This window comes from Hippocampus bargibanti, linkage group LG19 (assembly GCF_051943395.1).
Source record: "Hippocampus bargibanti isolate YZ-2025 linkage group LG19, ASM5194339v1, whole genome shotgun sequence".
Classification (NCBI taxonomy): Eukaryota; Metazoa; Chordata; class Actinopteri; order Syngnathiformes; family Syngnathidae; genus Hippocampus; species Hippocampus bargibanti.
In genome coordinates, this window is record NC_142752.1 from 13705487 (window position 1) to 13725126 (window position 19640).

A 19640-nucleotide genomic window follows, 5' to 3' on the forward strand; every position below is an offset into this window, starting at 1 on the left:
CAGATCCAAACGATTTCAATAACTTACATCCTATTTCCCACCTTTTATTCATCGCCAAAATCCTTGAAAAGACAGTTGTGTCCCAGCTTCACTCTCACCTCACTCACAATAACCTCTACCAACAATTCCAGTCTGGTTTCCGCCCCCGCGACAGTACTGAATTGGCTCTCATAAAAATCACGAATGATCTTTTTATGACAGCCCATGCCGGTTCACTCTCCATCCTCATCCTTCTCGACCTGACCTCAGCTTTTGACACCATTTCCCACCCTATCCTGCTCGATAGACTTTCCAGCCTAGGCATCACCCACACCCCACTTCGCTGGTTTCATTCCTATCTCTCTGATCGCTCACAATTTATTCAAATCAACTCGTTCACCTCACGGTCCTCTCCTGTGTCCTCTGGTGTGCCTCAAGGGTCTGTCCTGGGGCCACGTCTCTTTACTATCTACCTACTTCCTCTTGGCATTATTTTCCGTAAATTTGGCATTCACTTTCACTGCTTCGCGGATGACACCCAACTCTACCTCTCCAGTAAACCCGATGCCTCTCTTCCACCTTCATCCCTCTCACTTTGCCTCTCAGAAATTAAATCCTGGCTTTCCCATAACGTTCTCAAGTTTAACAGTGAAAAAACTGAACTTCTCCTTGTCTGTACCAAATCCACCCTCCACAAAACTAAGTTTCTCTCTCACCATTGACAGTTCAACCGTGTCCCCCTCCCCTCAGGTCAAGAGCCTGGGTGTCATCCTCGATAGCTCACTATCTTTTCACTCCCATATAAATAACATAACTCGGTCTGCTTATTTCCACCTCCGTAATATTAACCGTCTCCGTCCCTCGCTCACCCCTCACTCCGCTGCTATCCTTATACACAGTCTCGTCACCTCCCGCATCGATTATTGTAACTCACTTCTCTTCGGTATCAATCAGAAATTTCTCCATAAACTCCAACTCGTCCAAAAGTCTTCAGCCCGGATCATCACTAGGACCCCCTCCTTTCACCACATCACCCCTGTCCTCCAGCAACTCCACTGGCTACCTGTTAAACATCGAATCAAATTCAAAATACTTCTGTTTACATTCAAAGCCATCCATAACCTTGCCCCTCCCTATCTTTCTGACCTGCTTCCAATCTCTGTTCCCCCAACATCCGTAACATTGACTCCCTCCCTATTTTCAAGTCCCATGTCAAAACCCATTTGTTTACAATTGCTTTCAGTGTCTAGTTCAATCTATTTTATTATGTATCATTTTACTTATGGTTTTATTGTCATGTGCTTTGTTTTATTGTTTTTATTGTAAAGTGTCCTTGGGTGTTTTGAAAGGCGCTTGAAATGAAATGTATTATTATTATCTAATTATTCCTCAAATCATTGTACAGTAATACCTTGGCTTACAAACTTAATTGGTTCCCAGACAGAGTGTTTAAGGCGCAAAGTGTGTATCCCAAAAATTAATTTCCCATAGAAAACCATTAAAATGAGAATAATACATTCCCAGGTCCCCATAAAACATAATTTTCTACCTTCTAATTTTCTAACCCTTAATACTAGACAAAAATATACCTTATTTTATGTATAATAAATGTGCTAGGGTATTAAAATTAAATGAATAAACTACTGTATAATAAAAGTTGTTTTATTTACCTTTGTGATGGTTGTTGATGGCTTGATGGAATGGAGTGGCCGGTTTCATCAGCATTAAACACTTGATTAGGAGCATAACCTTCTTCTTTCACCATCTTGAGGAATGATCCTTGTAGGTGCTTTCTCTGTGATAATGTTATCTAGTTCCTCATCAATTGTGTTCTGTTTAGCTGGGTTGATAGCTTTTTGCATCAAGTGTACAGATGGCTTGTGCAGGTTGTTTGTGGAGCCTGATTGATGGGATATTTTAACCTTGCAGTCCACACTCTGCCTTTGAACTATCAAAGTTGAAACTCTCACTGTCGTCTGCCTGTCTCTTTAATGTTTAAACCACCCCCCACCCCGCACTGCTGCGTTCTTGACCAATCAGGTAGCTTTAACCGAAGACTGGGGGCGGGGAATAGAGGACAAAAACAGTCGACTGCCATTTTGTTGTGAGAACGCTCGTTCGCGAACGACATCACTCATTGAGGGAGCTCTGTGTCCGAAAAAAAGTTTGTATGCCAAGGTAAAATTTTCATAAGTGTATCGTTCGGAAACCGAAAAGTTTGTAAGCCAAGGGCTTCGTAAGTCGAGGTATCACTGTAATTGAAAGACCACTTTAACAAGATAACCCTAAGTTTCTTTGAATATGCCACAGTGACGCTTGAAATATCGGGCATAATACACAAAACAAAAACTGCTACCGTATGCAAAGTCACGACTAACTCCTAAACTGCCTTCCCTATCTATTGGCACAGGAGGAGGCTGATGGTATGGATGACACGGAGGATCCGTTGGAGTCAGCTGAGAGGAAAGAACATATCACAGAGGGGCAAACCGGAGAGCAGAATTTCCAGAGTGATACTGCTTTTGAGCTAGCTGGAGAGGCATCAGAGAGAGACCAAGCAAAAGAGGTAGGCCTTGTCCTCAGTGTAGCATTAAACTTCGGCTCATTTACCATTATGAGTACGTTTTTAAAAACTTGTACCAATTAACAAGGCCTTCTCCGAACTACAACGCGGAAAAGTATGACATTTTCTCAAAAGCTGACAATGCCATCAAGTGATGATTATTAGCAGGAACCAATTATAATGGAAAAGGTTCTGTCTGACAGTTTGCTATGCACATTCGCCAATACACACTTAAAGGACAACCGACACCATTTTTTTGTTTCCTAACTGGCATCAGAAAAACGTTTTATAGCATCTAAAATACCCAAAACACGCTGATATTTTAGTCAAATGCAAAACACCAATAAAAATGAGTTAGTGTCCCAAAACTACTTCAAAATGACCACGGAGATGGCGGGTTTCAGAAGGTCCCGCCCCCTTGTTTGTGACGTCACGCCAGGACGTCTTGCCTTGCTCTAGAATCAAAACAATTGCGTCAGATTCGGAGAAGATGCTTTCTTGTTACTCATCCAGTTATGAATATGATTCAAATAGTTCTGAAGAGGAAAGCATTAATGTTTGCACTCGATTAAAGAAGTCCTCCCGTATCAATTCGAGCCGTGAGGACCCCAATGTAGCGTCCCAGAAAATGCACAAGATGGCGCCCAAGCTCTGTTGGAAATGGCCTGATTTGTCTGCTGGGAATTTGTGCCAACTAGCATCAAATAGTAGTCTTGTTGCTAATTTCGCCATCAACACGAAGTTTTCAGACCAAACAAAGTACTCAAAATGCATTGGGTGTCACTTTCTCGGTCAGGGGCGTTCCAGACGTGACGTCACGTCAGGAATCGTCACCAACTCGAAAACAAGACTTCCCGAATATTCAGGGCGAGTCTTAAAACATAAAATATAGCGATATGCGGTGTAATCTTTGTAAAATACGCTCAGTAGAAGTCATTTGAAGTGATTTCACAAATTATGGTTCTCGGTTGTCCTTTAAACGCCCATCTACTTTTGTGAGCTCTGTGCAGCCATTATGAAAGGACGAGAATAAAACAGAGATGCATCTGGGTCGCGCCCTTGCCCCATTTGCATGATTTTGACAGCCACTGCCGCAACTTTGACACTCCACCGCGCCAGCACCGGTGCAAGTCTATTACGAATGGCACATATTGCTACATGATCTGCGGCACATATGAGTCAGAAAGTCAGAAAGCAACAGGTGTCAATTAAGAGCCATCAACGACCATCACACACAAAATAAGTAGTAAATAGTTACTTTATTATACAGGGCAGTGTATTTCTTTCATTACAATTCTTTCATTACAATACAATAGCACATTTATTATACATAGAATAAGGTATGTTGTGTGTAGTTTTAAGGCTTATTTAGTTGAAAAATATATTTTATGGAGACCTGGGAATTGATTATTCTCATTTTAATGGTTTCCAATGGGAATTTTTTGGGGGGATACACACTTTTCGCCTTCTGTCTGGGAACCAATTAAGTTTGTAAGCCAAGGTCTCACTGTATGCATGACATACAGCACAAATGAAATTAATGTCATCTCGGACCCAGCGTGCAAGGCACTTAAAATGTGGCTAAAAAGACAGACAATTGACAACAGACAATACATTTAATTTCTGAATGTAAAGTGAGGTAGTGTAGTATGTAAAGTGAGGTAGTGTCGTATGTAAAGTGACATAGTGTAATAATGCAGAAACAAACAAAACAAAAAAGAGTGAAGTGAGGTCTTGCAGAAAAAAATAGGTTCAGGATGATAGTACAGCGTGTAGCGTGTACTCAGAGTTCGGTGAGTGTGGGGGGGAGGGGCAGGGCTGGGAGCGAGTCTAGTCTCCTGACTGCCTGGTGGCAGAAACTGTTGAACTAGGTTGAAATATATATTTGAGATGGGGTATTATTCGGAGAAAAAAAGTCGCAAATTTGTGAGTTTCAAACTCGCAAATTTGCTAGATTTGGATTGGATATGCCTTTATTAGTCTCACAGTGGAGAAATTTACATTTCACAGCAGCAAAGTGATGAAAGGAATGAAAGTAGAAAAACGAAATACATGAGCTGCTGGAAAGGCAGCCACTCTCGCGGCGCCGTCTTGAAGTCAAAAGAACAAAAAAAAACTAAATAACAAATAACAAAATTACAACAACAAAAATTTAAAGTCACAAATTTGCTAGATGTAAAGGTTAAAAAAAAACAGAGTTTGAGATACATCGTTCGGTCGTGCGGTGGTTTAGCAGCCTAATTCTCTTCCGTAGTCGTGCGATGGGTTATCAGCCTAATGCTCTTCTGTAGCTGACGTATAGGGTCTTGCTGAAATGGAAGAGTTAATCAGTTGTTACAGTTGAGAGGATAAATCTTTTGATTTCTTAGACAAAGTATTTTCAATATTCTAAAAGGCATTTTGGCGCAGGTGAGTGGTTGTGAATCATTGATAGAAATAAAGTTGCATTGCATTGTAGTCCCTTTAGCGTAGCTCCACGGCATACACTATTCAAACTTTTATTAGAAGTGCCTATCATGCAGTTATCCCTATATTGTCAAAGCAGTTTTAAAGCCATTAATTGGAGGTGCCACTATATTCTGAAGCAATTAACAGTGACCAAAATACAGTAAAGTCTTGTTATATTGATATTCTCGGGAGTTAGAAAAATGTCGATATAACCGTACTGTCGATATATCCGTCCTGCGCCGAACTGCATTAACAAAAGCCGCCAAAAGAGGGCATCCAAGCGCCATATAAGAAACGGAGCTGGCCATATGAGCTCGCCATTTTGTGCCTCTTTTTTGGGGGGGTGAGAGATGTTCCCCCAATGTTGCCTCAAAATGGCTCATATAATTCTTTAATCGATTGCAAACATGTATGCTTTGCTCTTCAGAACTACAGTATATTTGAATCATATTCATAACTGGATGTGTGACAAGAAAGCATATTATCCGAATCTTATGCCATTGTTTGTATTCACAAGCAATGCAAGACATCTTGGCATGAAGTCATTTTTATTGGTGTTTTGCATTTGAATAAAAAGTGACATTGGTTGTCCTTTCATACACAGTATGGAATGTACAGTAATTTTCAAAACCATCACGCTTCAGCAGACAAAACAAACTTTGTTGCAAAAAAACAATTGCATTCATATACAGTACAGTGGGCATGTACATAACACAACAGGGAAACTGCAACGCTTACATCTTACTGTATTATATATTCAATTTTAAAAAGTCATCAATCTTCTTCTGCTTCCCATTTTTACCTTTTAACACAAACCCTTCAATCTCGTCTGCTACACACGAGCTGGCGTCTGAAAATGAAAATGGCGTCTGCTACACGGGAGCTGGTCACGTAACAAACTCACGTGACCAAGTCGACCAATGGCATGACCGATACAGATTTCGATAATGGTGGTACTGTATAGAAACCCCTAAGCAAATATCGATTCATCTTAAATAACTTTTGTATCGATATAAACATAGCAAAATGGCCGGCGGGAGATGAAAAAGAGCACCGTAGTAACCAGATTAAAAACCCGAGTAAAACCGAGTAAAAAAAAAAAACGAGTAAAACCGAGTAAAAACCACGAATCGTACTAAACGGAACTAATTATACATAAAAAGACTAGAAATGTGCACGGGAAATGAAAATAGTCTCGTAATAAGCCGTATTATCAATATAAACGATATCGATATAACAAGACTTTACTGTATGGTACATATGGTTATTAATTTAAAACATGATGATTCTTTAAATTTCCCTATACTCAACCTCCTAGGAGCATGGGACTGGAGCAGCTGATGCTTCCGTATCAGAAGGTCACCGGTCAAAGCTGACTGCAAGGATGCCTTCAGATACACAGAAACATAACAACACTCAGGTACAGTGTCATAAATGGACTTAGACATTTTTCACTCATCTTTTTTAAAAAGCAGCTATGTTGTCTAAATAATGATTGTGTTTCAGAGCTTTAAAAGAAAACCAGGACAAGCAGACAATGAGCGGTCGACGGGTGACTCAAATGAGCTTGTTAACAAGCGTCTTCGTACCTTGGAAAGCTCTCATGAGCAGACACAAGAAAGCAGGCAACGTGAAACCCAACAAGATTCTGATCTATACGAACATATCAAAAAAGGGGCCATGGACTACGATATGCAAACCTACGGTCAGTGACAACTACATAGGAACAACAATTGTTTGTGTGGTGTGTGAAGAAATAAAAAAAAAATAAGATTGTAATAATAATACATTTAATTTACAAGCGCCTATCAGAACACCCAAGGACACTTTACAATAAAAACAATACATAAAACAATAAAACCATGAATGAAACAAATAATAAAATAGCTGATTAAACTAAACCATGAAAGCAAGTTTCAACAGGTGGGTTTTGAGGTGAGATTTCAAAGTAGGAAGGGAGTCAATATTACGGATGTTGGATGGAAGTGAGTTCCAGAGTTTGGGAGCAGAGCGGCTGAAAGCTCTGCACCCCATCGTGGTGAGATGGGCAAAGGGCCAACGAGGTGGAGGGAGGATGAGGATCTGAGGGCCCGAGAGGGAACGGAGATTTGAAGTAGGGCAGACAGATGGGGGGGGCAAGGTTATGGAAGGCTTTAAATGTAAACAGAAGTATCTTGAAATCAATATGAAGTTTAGCAGGGAGCCAGTGGGGCTGCTGGAGAGCAGGAGTGATGTGGTAAAAGGAGGGGGTTTTAGTGATGATACGGGCTAAGAAATTTTTGATGAGTTGTAATTTATGGAGAAATTTTTGATTGACCCCGAAAAGAAGTGCGTTACAATAATCGCTACGGGAGGTGACGAGACTGTGGATAAGGATAGCAGTGGTGTGAGGGGTGAGAGAGGGACGGAGTACTGGTATCATGTTCTAACCGATTTCTTTGTTGAACACTTCAGATGTCGCCAATGCAGATCAGGGGGCAGCAGAGCGTCGACTGATCGATGATAAAGATCAGGATGAGGAGGATCTTTCAATGGAACTGGAAGACCAAGATGATGACTTGCAAGCTGCTGAAATCCAGGAGCTGAAACATCAGCCGCTGGATACAGCAAAGACCCCGCAGGAGCAAAGTATTACTGCATTTAATATCCACCTGCTGACACACACAATGCAATATTTTTTTTGCTTTGTTTATCCACCTATTTTCTTCCCTACTCCGAAACACAGTGCCCCTGGCCTTGTTTAATCCTGTTTGCACGATCGATGAAAAAGCTTCTTCAGCTGTCATCTGTACTTTGAAGGTGTCGGACGTTTCACTTCTTATCCAAGATGAGAAGGTTTCTTCAGCCGTCATCTGTACTTCTTGAAGGTGTCAGACATTTCGCCTCCTATCCAAGAGGCTTCGTCAGCGAACTAAAGTCTGACTGGTCGTATCGGCCCTATTTATATATCCCTAATGTCCAGTCATGGCGGCGCCGGACACAGCTATGATAGGTCCCTACTCTCAGGTTGGGGGGGAGCAGAGGACCACTCCTTGTGGCCCCACTGATTGTTCCTACATTCCTTACTAACGACTGGCCTATTTGCCCCACTCCCACCGGTATCACCTCATCAGCATTGCGAATGTTGCCTAACCTGTGTTGCTTAAGCAGGCTATTGTATGAACGATCCAAATTGAACCTCACCCCACCAGACCGGTTTAATGAAGGATTTAGTTGTTTTATGAGAATCGCTTCTTTTACCCCCCTTTCAAACATCTATGTTCTTTCGCTAAGATTTTAACCTCATTGTTGTCAAATGAGTGGTTGCTAGCTTTTAGGTGCAAATGTACTGCCGATTGAGGCCCACTAGTATTATCCCTGCGATGTTGATAAAGTCTTTTTTAGAGAAATTATTGAGTCTCCCCAATGTACTGCTCTTTACAATTTTCATTCTTACAATGTATTGAATAAACTACATTACTTTGTTTTTCATTTGGTAGCCTATCTTTTGGATGCACTAATTTTTGCCTTAACGTGTTTATCGGTTTATTCTTTCTTTCTGACATTTGTTGAATGACCACTGAGGGTACCCACAGTTAGTGAGTGCTCTCTTGATATGTTTTGACTCCTTTTCTCTACCTTCAATGCTAGTTGGTATTAGTTTAGCCCTATGCTGGAGGGTTCTGATAACTCATAGTTTGTGTTGTAAAGGGTGGTTAGAGTCAAAAAGTAAGTATTGGTCAGTGTGCGTAGCCTTCCTAAAGACTTCTGTTTTTAGCGCTCTGTCCTCTTTTATAATTGGTTCTCTTTAATGTCCTCACGAGTAAATTTAATGTTGATGTCGACAGAGTTGAGAATCAGAATCAGAATCAGAATACCTTTATTCGTCCCGCAATGGGGAAATTTGCATTTGAGGTGATCTGTGAAGGATTGAATTTCTTGTTTTCTAATTATGACAAAAGTATCGTCCACATATCTAAATCAGTGTCTAGGTTTTGTCCCCGGGAAGGATGTGAGGGCCTGTTTCTCCTTCTCTTCCATGTACAGATAAGCCACTATGGGTGAAACTGGTGAGCCCATAGCACAACCATGAATTTGTTTATAAAATTTCTCCCGAAATTGAAAATACATAGTATTAAGGCAGATTTCCAATAATTGGCAGATGTGATCCGTTTTAAGTTTATTTCTTTCATGCAGAGAAACGTCCGCCAGCAGTCTCGTTCTCACCACTGAGACTGCTGCTGGGGTTGGGACAGATGTAAAGAGAGAAGTAACATCGTAAGATGCCAAAGTTTCCTCAGGTTCCAATATGAGGTCTTTGATCCTCTCTACAAACCCTTTGCTGTTCTCTACGTGATATTCTGTGTTCCCAACTAACGGAGCTAAGATAGTTTTTAAATATTTGGCTACATTGTATGTAGAGGAGTCAATGCTACAAACAATGAGTCTGAGGGGGGAACTCTTCTTTATGTATTTTTGGCAGGCCATAGATACATGGTGTGGACTCTCGCGGGTATAATCTAAAATACATATGTTTGTCTATATGTTTTCATTTCTCTAACTTTTGGAGACAGTCTCTCATTTCATTCTTGTATCTATTGGAAGGGTCCCTTTTTAGTTGCTCATAAGTGTTAGAATCACTGATTAACCTATTTATTTTGTCTTCATAATTCATTGTGTTGAGAAGCACTGTGCATCTGCCCTTGTCTGCTGGCAAAATAGTAATATTTTTGTCTTTTTGTAGAGTAGTTAACGCCTTTCTCTCTTCTAATGTTATGTTGGACGGAGGTAGTTTGGCACTACTGAGAAGGGCTGATATTTTAATGTGTAGATCATCTGCCTCTGCATACGAAAGTTTGTTATTTTTAATAGCCGATTCAGTAGCTGTGATGTAATCTATTGCAGGTATTGTTTTAGGAGTTACTGAGAAATTTAAACCTTTGGTTAGTACCGCCTTTTTTGTCTCTGAGAGATCTCTGACAAATTTTTTATCCAATTCTCCCTTGAAATCTGCTCATTCCTAATTTTTCGCGTGTTTACCAGTAGCTGAGATTGTTTCAGTAAAAGTATTTTTTTAAATTTACCCTTTTGTCTCTCTTTGGTTTTGCTGTGGTGCCTCATATATCCGGATTTAGTAAATTCACACACTTCATGATAGATTTTGTGGGTAAATTTAGTTTGTAATCGCTTATAATAAGTTTCTATTTCTGACTGTTTGTTTTTTATCTCTATGTTAAGTCTCCTAATTCACAAATTTAGTATTTTCCTAGTATAATTTTGGTGCATTTTATCGGCTAAGTATTCTTATCCAAGATGCTTCTTCAGCGAACTAAAGTCTTGCTGGTAGTTTTGTCCCTATATATGTCTATCCCTACTGTCCAGACGTGGCAGTGCTGGACTCTGCTATGATTGGTCCATGCTCTTAGGTTGGGGGGGAGCAGAGGACTATTCCCTGCGGCTCCACTGATTACTTCTACTGTCCTGACTGATTACTTCTATTGTCCTGCCTGAGTATGAGGTCTGCGACTGGCCTGATTGCCCTATTTGCTCTGGTATCACCTCATCAGCATAACTAAGTCTATAAGGCAGTCTCTTGTACGAACGATCCAAATTGAACCTCACCCCACCATTGCGGTTTAGTGAGAGATTTTGCTGTTTTATGAAGATAGCTTCTTTTACACCACTTTCAAACCATCTATTTTCTTTCGCTAAGATTTTAACCTCATTGTCGTCAAATGAGTGGTTGCTAGCTTTTAGGTGCGTATGTACTGCCGATTGAGGCCTACTAGTATTATCCCTGCGATGTTGATGATCTTTTTTTGAGAATTTGTTTAGTCTCCCGAATGTATTGCTCTTCACAATTTTCATTCTTACAATGTATTGAATAAACTACATTACTTTGTTTTTCATTTGGCAAATCAAACCTCTGAAGATGGAGGACACTGATTCGCTGTGGCAACCCCTTGAAGGGAAAAGCCGAAAGGAAAAGAAGAAGACTTTGTTTTTCATTTGGCAGCCTATCTTTTGGATGCACTAATTTTTGCCTTAGTGTTTATCGGTTTGAAATAAGTAGGAATTTTGTGTTGCCAAAGGACTCTGTAACTTTTCAGAAACTCCTGCAATGTAAGGTACTGCTACTCCTCTCCTTTTCGTATCTTCAGAATTTTTCTGTTTCATTCCCTATTCTTTCCTTTTGAGATTTGTTAAAAGACCACTGAGGGTGCCCACAGTTTGAGTGCTCTGCTGATATGTTTTGACTCCTTTTCTCTCCCTTCGACGCTTGTTGCTATTAGTTGAGCCCTATGCTGGAGGGTTTAGTTTAGTTCACTGAAGAAACATCTTGGATAACAAGCGAAGCGTCTGACTCCTTCTTTGTGCTCTGTCATTCACTCACTGCCCCCTTCAATGCAATTTCTCCTTTTTGCAAACTTGGCTTTATTTCAAGGTTAATGTTTCCCAGATACTGCGAGAGTGGCTGCCTTTCCAGCAGCTCCCATATTTTGTTTTTCAACTTTTCTTTCCTTTCCTCTTCCATTCATAACGTTGCTGCTGTGTTACGTCCAGGTAGAGTGAACGCTGGCGCGAACGGCTCCTCACCCGCACAAAAAAATCCTGTGTCCTTGAGAGTTGAAAGGCTTTTATAAATTAAATGTATGATTATAAAACTTGTTTTTTTTTTGCTTGTAGGCGTAGAGAATGTAAAGATGCATTTACAGAGACAAGAGAATGAAGACAAAGAATGGGAGCGTGACAGGCATTCCAGAGATTTCAAGGAAGCCAAGAAAAGTTCAGAATCAATCTTTCACACACATACTGAGATGCTCGTCAACACAATGCAGGTGTGTGATTTATTATGTATTTTTTTTTCACACATTTCTTTGAAATGACTAAACCACGGGTGTCAAACTCATTTTTTCATGGCCCACGTTGGAGTTGCCGTTTCTTTTGGAAGGCCATTATTCATGTCAAACCATATGAAGAAGTCAATAATAATTTCAGCACAATAAAAAGCTTCCAATGCATGTTGTTTTTTCATGTGATTTTTAGTTTTGCTGAAAATTCTAGCAAGCATCAATTGTGGAATCTAACAACACATGTGTTTTATTTTCGCGTGCCACCTATTATCTCTTTACTTGTGTGCCGCTGTTGTGGCAACTGGGTTCTGTTCAGGGAGGTTGCTGTGCTCCTCTCTGTGTCACCAGCCATTGTGCGCTGCTGTTATGTGCAACTTCCTTCTCCCATAGTGTTTCGTGTGTGCGTGCGTGCACGCGCGGGGAGAGAGAGAGAGAGAGAGAGAGAGAGAGAGAGAGAGAGAGAGAGAGAGAGAGAGAGAGAGAGAGAGAGAGAGAGAGAGAGAGAGAGAGAGAGAGAGAGAGAGAGAGAGAGAGAGAGAGAGAGAGAGAGAGAGAGAGAGAGAGAGAGAGAGAGAGAGAGAGAGAGAGAGAGAGAGAGAGAGAGAGAGAGAGAGATGCACTGTCCGTGCTTGCGACCCCCACGTGGGGCTGCTCGTGTATGCTTGCGGCTGGGGGAAGAGTCACATATCTCGGAAAGAAAGTAGCAAAGCATGTCTCTGAACCTCCTTAAAGCACAACCCACACCATTTTTTGTTTCCTAAATGACATCAGAAAAACGTTTTATAGCATCTAAAATACCCAAAACACGCCGGCTGATATTTTTAGTCAAATGCAAAACACCAATAAAAATGAGTTAGTATCCCAAAACTACAGTAAAGTCTCGTTATATCGATATCGGATATATCAATAGTCCCGGTTATATCGATACTATTTCTATGCACGCATGGAGAAAATTACATGCAAACAGGGTCAGATATATCGATAGTCCCGGTTATATCGATATTTTTTCGGACTCCCTTGAATATCGATATAACGAGACTTTACTGTACTTCAAAATGACCTCGGAGATGCCGAGTTTCAGAAGGTCCTGCCGCCTTCTTCGTGAGGTCACGCCAAGCCTTGCAAATACCCAAAACACGCAGGATGATATTTTTAGTCATACGCAAAAAACACCAAGAAAAATGACTTAACGTTGCCCAAAACTGCCACTAATAAGCTCAAAACTGTAGAGATTCAGAAAGTCCCGCCCCCAGTTTGTGATGTCACATCAGGAAACTCCTTCACAAACTGCCTTGTTCCAGAATCAAAACAATGGCTTCTGAGAGTTCAGATTCGGAAAAATATCCTTTCTTGGTACTCATCCAGTCATGAATATGATTCAAATACAGTGAGACCTCAACTTAAGAACTTAATTGGTTCCCAGACAGAGTGTGTAAGGCAAAAAGTGTGTATCTAAAAAAAAAATTCCATAGGAAACAATTAAAATGGGAATAATCCGTTGCCGGGTTTCCATAAAATATACTTTTCAACTGAATAAGCCTTAAAACTATACACAACATACCTTATTCTATGTATAATAAATGTGCTATTGTATTGTAATGAAAGAAATACACTGCATTGTATCATAAAGTCACTATTTACATTGGTGATGGTCATTGATGGCTTGATGGAATGGTGTTGGAGGTCAAAGGTCAAAGGGAATTTGCTATTTGGAAAGAGATGCACATTACATGAGGACTGTAATTAAAGAAATAAACTGTGCTGTAAAATGAAGTTTTATTTACTTTTCTGGTGGTCGTTGATGGCTTATGGAAGGAGAGTCACCTTCCATAAGGACTGTTAAAATCCTCAATAAGCGCCCAACTTCCAGGTTGGCGCATGGCGATATCGGCGTGAATTAGCCGTGCTTTCTCGCATAAAATAGCTTTACTCACGCTGTCGCCGGATAGGTGCTTTTCGTTAATCCAAATTCACAGAAGTTTTTCAACTTCTTTGATTGCCCGAGACCGTCGCTTTAAGAGCACAGAAACACCTTTTGCAACAGACGACGCACCTTTGATGGCTTTTCTGTTCCGGAGAATGGTAGCAATGGTTGACTTAGCATAGCCGTGCTCGGCCCCTAAATCACACAAACGCACACCTCGTTCGTGTTTTTCAATTATCTCCTTCTTCTCAGCGACTTTGTGTCTTCTTCGGCTGAACACGAGCCTGTGGTGGGGTTTTTTCGGTCCCATCATAGTAAAATGATCAGCTAAAAGCTCCAAGTAGGCGATCAACGTGTGCATTCAATGAGACGGGGTGTGGAAAGTAGCGCCGGCTGGAGCGCTATTCGGTCCGAAGATCGTGTGCTTGATGGACCAGCCGTGGTGGGTGTGTAATATGAAAATAGTGCTTATTATAAGTTTTAATTTTCATAAATTTGACGTTCGTAAGATGAAAAGTTCGTAATACAAGGCGTTCGTAAATTGAGGTCTCACTGTAGTTCTGAAGAGGAAAGCATAAGTGTTTGCGATCGAGTAAAGAAGTCTTTCCATATCAATGCGAGCCGTAAGCAACGAAACTGGTGAAGGACACGACATATGAAGCTCTGTGAATAAGCAATATAGCATCAATTGGTTCATACTTGTCCGGAACACCTCTGGACAAGTTACGTCCATAATTTATGAAACCACTTCAAATGACTTCTACTGAACACATTTTACAAAGATTCCACTGCATATAGCTATATTTTATGTTTTTAAGACTTGCGCTGAATATTCAGGAAGTCTTGTTTTCGAGTTGATGACGATGCCTGACGTGACGTCACGTCTGGAACGCACCTGACCGAAAAAGCGACACACAATGCATTTTGGGTACTTTGTTTGGTCTGAAAACATCGTGTTGATCCGCGTTGATGGCGAAATTAGAAGGAAAAACACAAAAATAACGCGATGGTGAATCGTTGTGTGTTGCACCAAGACTACTATTTGATACTATTATTACACAAATTCCCAGCAGACAAATCAACCCATTTCCAACGGAGCTTGTGCGCCATCTTGTGCATTTTCTGGGACGCTACATTGGAGTCCAGGCGGCTCAAATTGATACGGAAGGACTTCTTTAATCGATTGCAAACATTTACGCTTTCCTCTTCAGAACTATTTGAATCATATTCATAACTGGATGAGTAACAAGAAAGCATCTTCTCCGAATCTGAACTCTCTGAAGCCATTGTTTTGTGTCTGGAGTGTCCTGGCGTGACATCGCGAACAAGGGGGCGGGAAAGGGGGTCCTTCTGAAACTCGCCATTTCCGAGGTAATTTTGAAACAGTTTTGGGACACATGCATTTGACTAAAAATATCAGCCTGCGTGTTTTTGGTATTTTAGATGCTATAAAACGTTTTTGTGATGTCAGAATTAATACGGAAGGACTTCTTTAATCGATTGCAAACATTTATGCTTTCCTCTTCAGAACTATTTGAATCATATTCATAACTGGATGAGTAACAAGAAAGCATCTTCTCCGAATCTGAAGCCATTGTTTTGATTCTCGAGCAAGGCAAGACGTCTTGACGTGACACCACGAACACGAGGGCGGGACCTTCTGAAACTGGCCACTCCTGGGTTCAATTTGAAGTAGTTTTTAGACACTTTAAGTCATTTTTATTGGTGTTTTGCATTTGACTAAAAATATCATCTTGCGTGTTTTGGGTATTTTAGATGCTATAAAAAGTTTTTCTGTTGTCAGTTAGGAAACAAAAAAGTGGTGTTGGTTGTCCATAAGTGGCTCAACATAAACAGATATTATTCTTAAATTGCAGAAAGTGGTTGATGGCATGCAGATTAGGGGTAAAGCATGTAAACCTGAGCAAGAGTGTGAGGTGTGTATTTAGGGGAAGTTCACTTAGAGTAGAAGTAGGAATACGTGATGGGGGAACAGAGTACACAAGCAGTGATTTCCAAACACTGATGAGGCAAAACAAAATCAGACATGAGATGTCAGCTCCCTATTCTCCGCACCAGAACGGGACAGCGAAGATGTTATTTGGAAAACAGCCTCACTCTCACTCTGTCTATCTAATGTTTGCAGTTGCAGCTCGTTGTTTCTGTAACCCCCCCCTCACTGCTGCGTTCTTGACCAATAACGTGGCTTTAACCGAAGACTGGGGGCGGGGAATAGAGGACCAAAACAAGTTGTGTGCCATTTTCTTGTTAGGAGAATGGGCTCATTTGCGAATGACACATCACTCATTGTGGCACTCCGTGTGTATCCCGAAAAATAGTTCGGATGCCAAGGTTAAACTTTCATAAATTTAACATTCAACGGAAAGGTTCGTAGCCAAGGGGTTCGTAAACGGAGGTATCACTGTATGTTATGCATGTAGAGGCGGCCACATGAATGTATATATTTCATCCATGATACCTGCAAAATCATAAATGTGGTTCAATATTGTTTTAATTGACAACATACTGAATGTGTTCAGTGTATTTTCTTCTTGATGGCTGGTGAAAGCTTCGGTGTATTTAATGGTTGTACTATGTCCCCACATTGTGCAACAAAAAAAGAATATTTTGATCACACCTCATGTCTTCATGCACCTTTTGTAACGGAAAAGCGAGAGAGGTGTGGTGGGGTTGCTAGGCGGAGTGAAGTCAAGTCAAGTGAAGTGGTGTGGTGTGGGTTTGTTTGAGGCCAATAGAAAATTTGTCATGTATTTATGTATCCCCATTTTTTACAGAAGATAGAAAGAGACCCAGAGGACATCCGGAGGGAGCTGGAGTTACAGTTATCAATGTGGCACAAGCTAACTCCAGGAACGCAGGAGGAGGTGTGTAGCAAAGTCTTAATCATGTTGTCTTGGCCAGCGGTCACCAAGGTGCCGCCCCGTGCACCCGGTAGACAGGGATGGATGCATCTGGGCCGCGCCATTTACGCATTTTGACAGCCGGTGGTGCAACTTTGGAATTCCACTGCGCCAGCACTGGCGCAAACCTGTTTCGATTGGCGCATATTGCTGCATGATCTGCGCCACATATGACATACTTCTGTTACAATAGCTAAAGAAACAAATTTAGTTAAACAGCAATTGAAAATGGTCCGTTTTTCTTCAGAGGTTTTAACTTATCGTCGTGTGCCAGCCATCTTTGCTTACCGATATCGAGCAATAATCACTGTGCTTCCATTCGAAACAGATGATTCCGGGTCTTTGTACTGATGGTTAATTCTTTAATGTGATTTCACACCACCACCGTATAACTACAAAAAAGTCCACAAATATAGCTATTATTTACACATAAACATTTGGACTTTACATCAATGTATGCAATAAAATCATACAAATCACTTTGTCCGCTTTCTGTCCGAAATGGAAGTTTTGATTTTCGTCCTTTTTTGTTTTCCTTGCTAAACAATAAAGCATGTCCATTCTTGCCGTCTTCTCAATGAAAATGAAACTTAAAGAAGCACGGAAAGTAAAACCTGTACCGGAAGTGACAACAACCCAACGTAATGTCAAGAAAAATAAAGCACAGCCATCTGCTGGACAACTCTGGTATAGCAGTTATAAACAAATGTATCAGCAGCATTTACAATCACCTTGCATTTGTTTCGGTGCGTTCCAAAGTCGTGGTAGTGGATATCTCGGGCTTTTACGCAATCCGCCAGTAACTGCCAAAAGAAATAATTGAATATTCAATTACCCATAGTTCATTGCAGTATTTACATCGAACGACATCAACATCAAAGTTTTCAAATATTGGGTGTGAGTACAAGAGTAAAACTCATTAAAAAACATTAAAAACATTCTCGTTATTTAAGAAACAATTGAACAAGTCTACAATACGCTGCAGCAAACAACTATTAATTCAATTTTGTGGCTAATCGGAATATTTGAAGTTTTGCAGCACTTTGGAAATCTTCAAAGCAAAGAAATTTGTTTAAGTAGACACTAGGAAGAAATATTGTGCCAAGTCTTTTTCTTTTTCTTCTCTAATAACGTACAATATCAAAATAGCACAGGATTGATCGTGAAGTAACTAAAGAAAATTGAAACTGTTCATTTTATGAATGAATAAATTCTTTGTCTTGAAATTAAAGGACAACCGACGCCATTTTTTGTGTTTCCTAACTGACATCAGAAAAACATTTTGTAGCATCTAAAATACCCAAAACACGCAAGCTAATATTTTTCGTCAAATGCAACCAATGAAAATAAGTTCAAAATGACCCCGAAAATGGCGAGTTTCAGAAGGTCCCGCCCCCTTGTTCGTGACGTCACACCAGGACGTCTTGATTTGCTCTAAAATCAAAACAATGGCTTCAGATTCGGAGAAGATGCTCATCCAGTTATTAATATGATTCAAATAGTTCTGAAAAGGAAAGTATAAATGTTTGCAATCGATTAAAGAAGTCCTTCCGGATCAATTCGAGCCGTCAGGACTCTAATGCAGCGTCCCAGAAAATGCACAAGATGCCGCCCAAGCTTCGTTGGAAATGGGCTGAATTGTCAGCTGGGAATTTGTGTCAACTAGTATCAAATAGTAGTCTTGGTGCAACACACAACGATTCACCATCGCGTTATTGATGTGTTCTCCTTCTAATTTTGCCATCAACATAGATCAACACAAGTTTTCAGACCAAACAAAGTACCCAATATGCATTGTGTGTCGCTTTCTCGGTCAGGTGCGTTCCCGACGTGACGTCACGTCTGGAATCGTCACCAACTCGAAAACAAGACTTCCTCATTCAGCGCGAGCCTTTAAACGTAAAATATAGCTATATGCCGTGGAATCTTTATAAAATACCCTCAGTAGAAGTCATTTGAAGTGATTTTACAAATTATGGACACAACTTGTCCGAAGGCGTCAGTTGTCCTTTAACTCTTTTCTCCCTAGCAGGCATTTTGCATTTCTTCCCCTAAAGCGTACAGAGCCTGCAGCCTAGCTTTGTAGTGTGCTCCCTGAGTGGCTTCAGCAAGAAATTCTTAACTACCGTGTTCAAATAAACTGTTATAACTTCTTTATTTGTTGTTCAATCTTTCAGTACACTTCCATAACATATAATAGAATAAGTTCTTTTGTGTAATTGATTGAAGTTTTAGAAAATTATTGCAATGTTAATGAAGATTTTTTCCAAAACCTGCAAATTACAACAAAATGCATTCACAACAAGTCACATATGCATGAAATAAACCTAGAATGCATTTAAAATAATTCAGGATGTTTTTATTTGTGGTATGGTTTGCATAACATGGATTGCATAGGTTCACCTTGCATTGCTCACAACCTGTTCTTGGCTCACGACAAATTTTCTTCTTTGCACACTCTATACATGTTCTCTTTTTATCCAATTCTACTGGCCAATGAAGGAGGGCAACAGTGTCATTCTCCTTCATGCATTCTCATTTTCTTTTCCTTCTGTAATTGCTAAACAACTGATGAGCTAAGTTTGTCCTGAATTCTGAGTCCTTTTTCGGAGGCGAACTGTTCTGGTTTTCACTTGATGGTTTGGAGAGAGTTTCATCAGTATAAATTCATTGCAAATACAAATATCCACTGGAAACCAGAACAGGTATTTCCACCATTTGAGTGATTTCCGGAATAGCGTATGAAGCGCACAGTTGATCAGCCCAAAAGTATTTGAATGGAAGATTGAAAGTTCATCAATGCAACAGTCACGACTGTGTCAGATGCGAAAATGTCTTCATCAACATGGTCATCTATTTCATTCTCATCAGGATCTGGAAAGATAAACAGTACGTGGGTATTTTAGAAAAAAAACATATGGACCTCCGTTTCAATAATCATATTGAGAATGCAAAGCTATGAGGTACAGCTA

The 19640-nt window shown here is 40.4% G+C and overlaps 1 protein-coding gene across 1 annotated transcript in view; it reads left to right on the forward strand.

The window, feature by feature from the left end:
• The window catches only part of mdn1 (midasin AAA ATPase 1), a 252083-nt gene that overhangs the window by 205387 nt on the left and 27056 nt on the right, over positions 1-19640 (forward strand). The window contains exons 90-95 of the mRNA XM_089022040.1: positions 2390-2545; positions 6309-6410; positions 6497-6695; positions 7445-7618; positions 11657-11808; positions 16543-16632. Coding sequence (XP_088878166.1) covers positions 2390-2545; positions 6309-6410; positions 6497-6695; positions 7445-7618; positions 11657-11808; positions 16543-16632 — 873 coding nt within the window. The remainder of the gene's footprint in view (positions 1-2389; positions 2546-6308; positions 6411-6496; positions 6696-7444; positions 7619-11656; positions 11809-16542; positions 16633-19640) is intronic.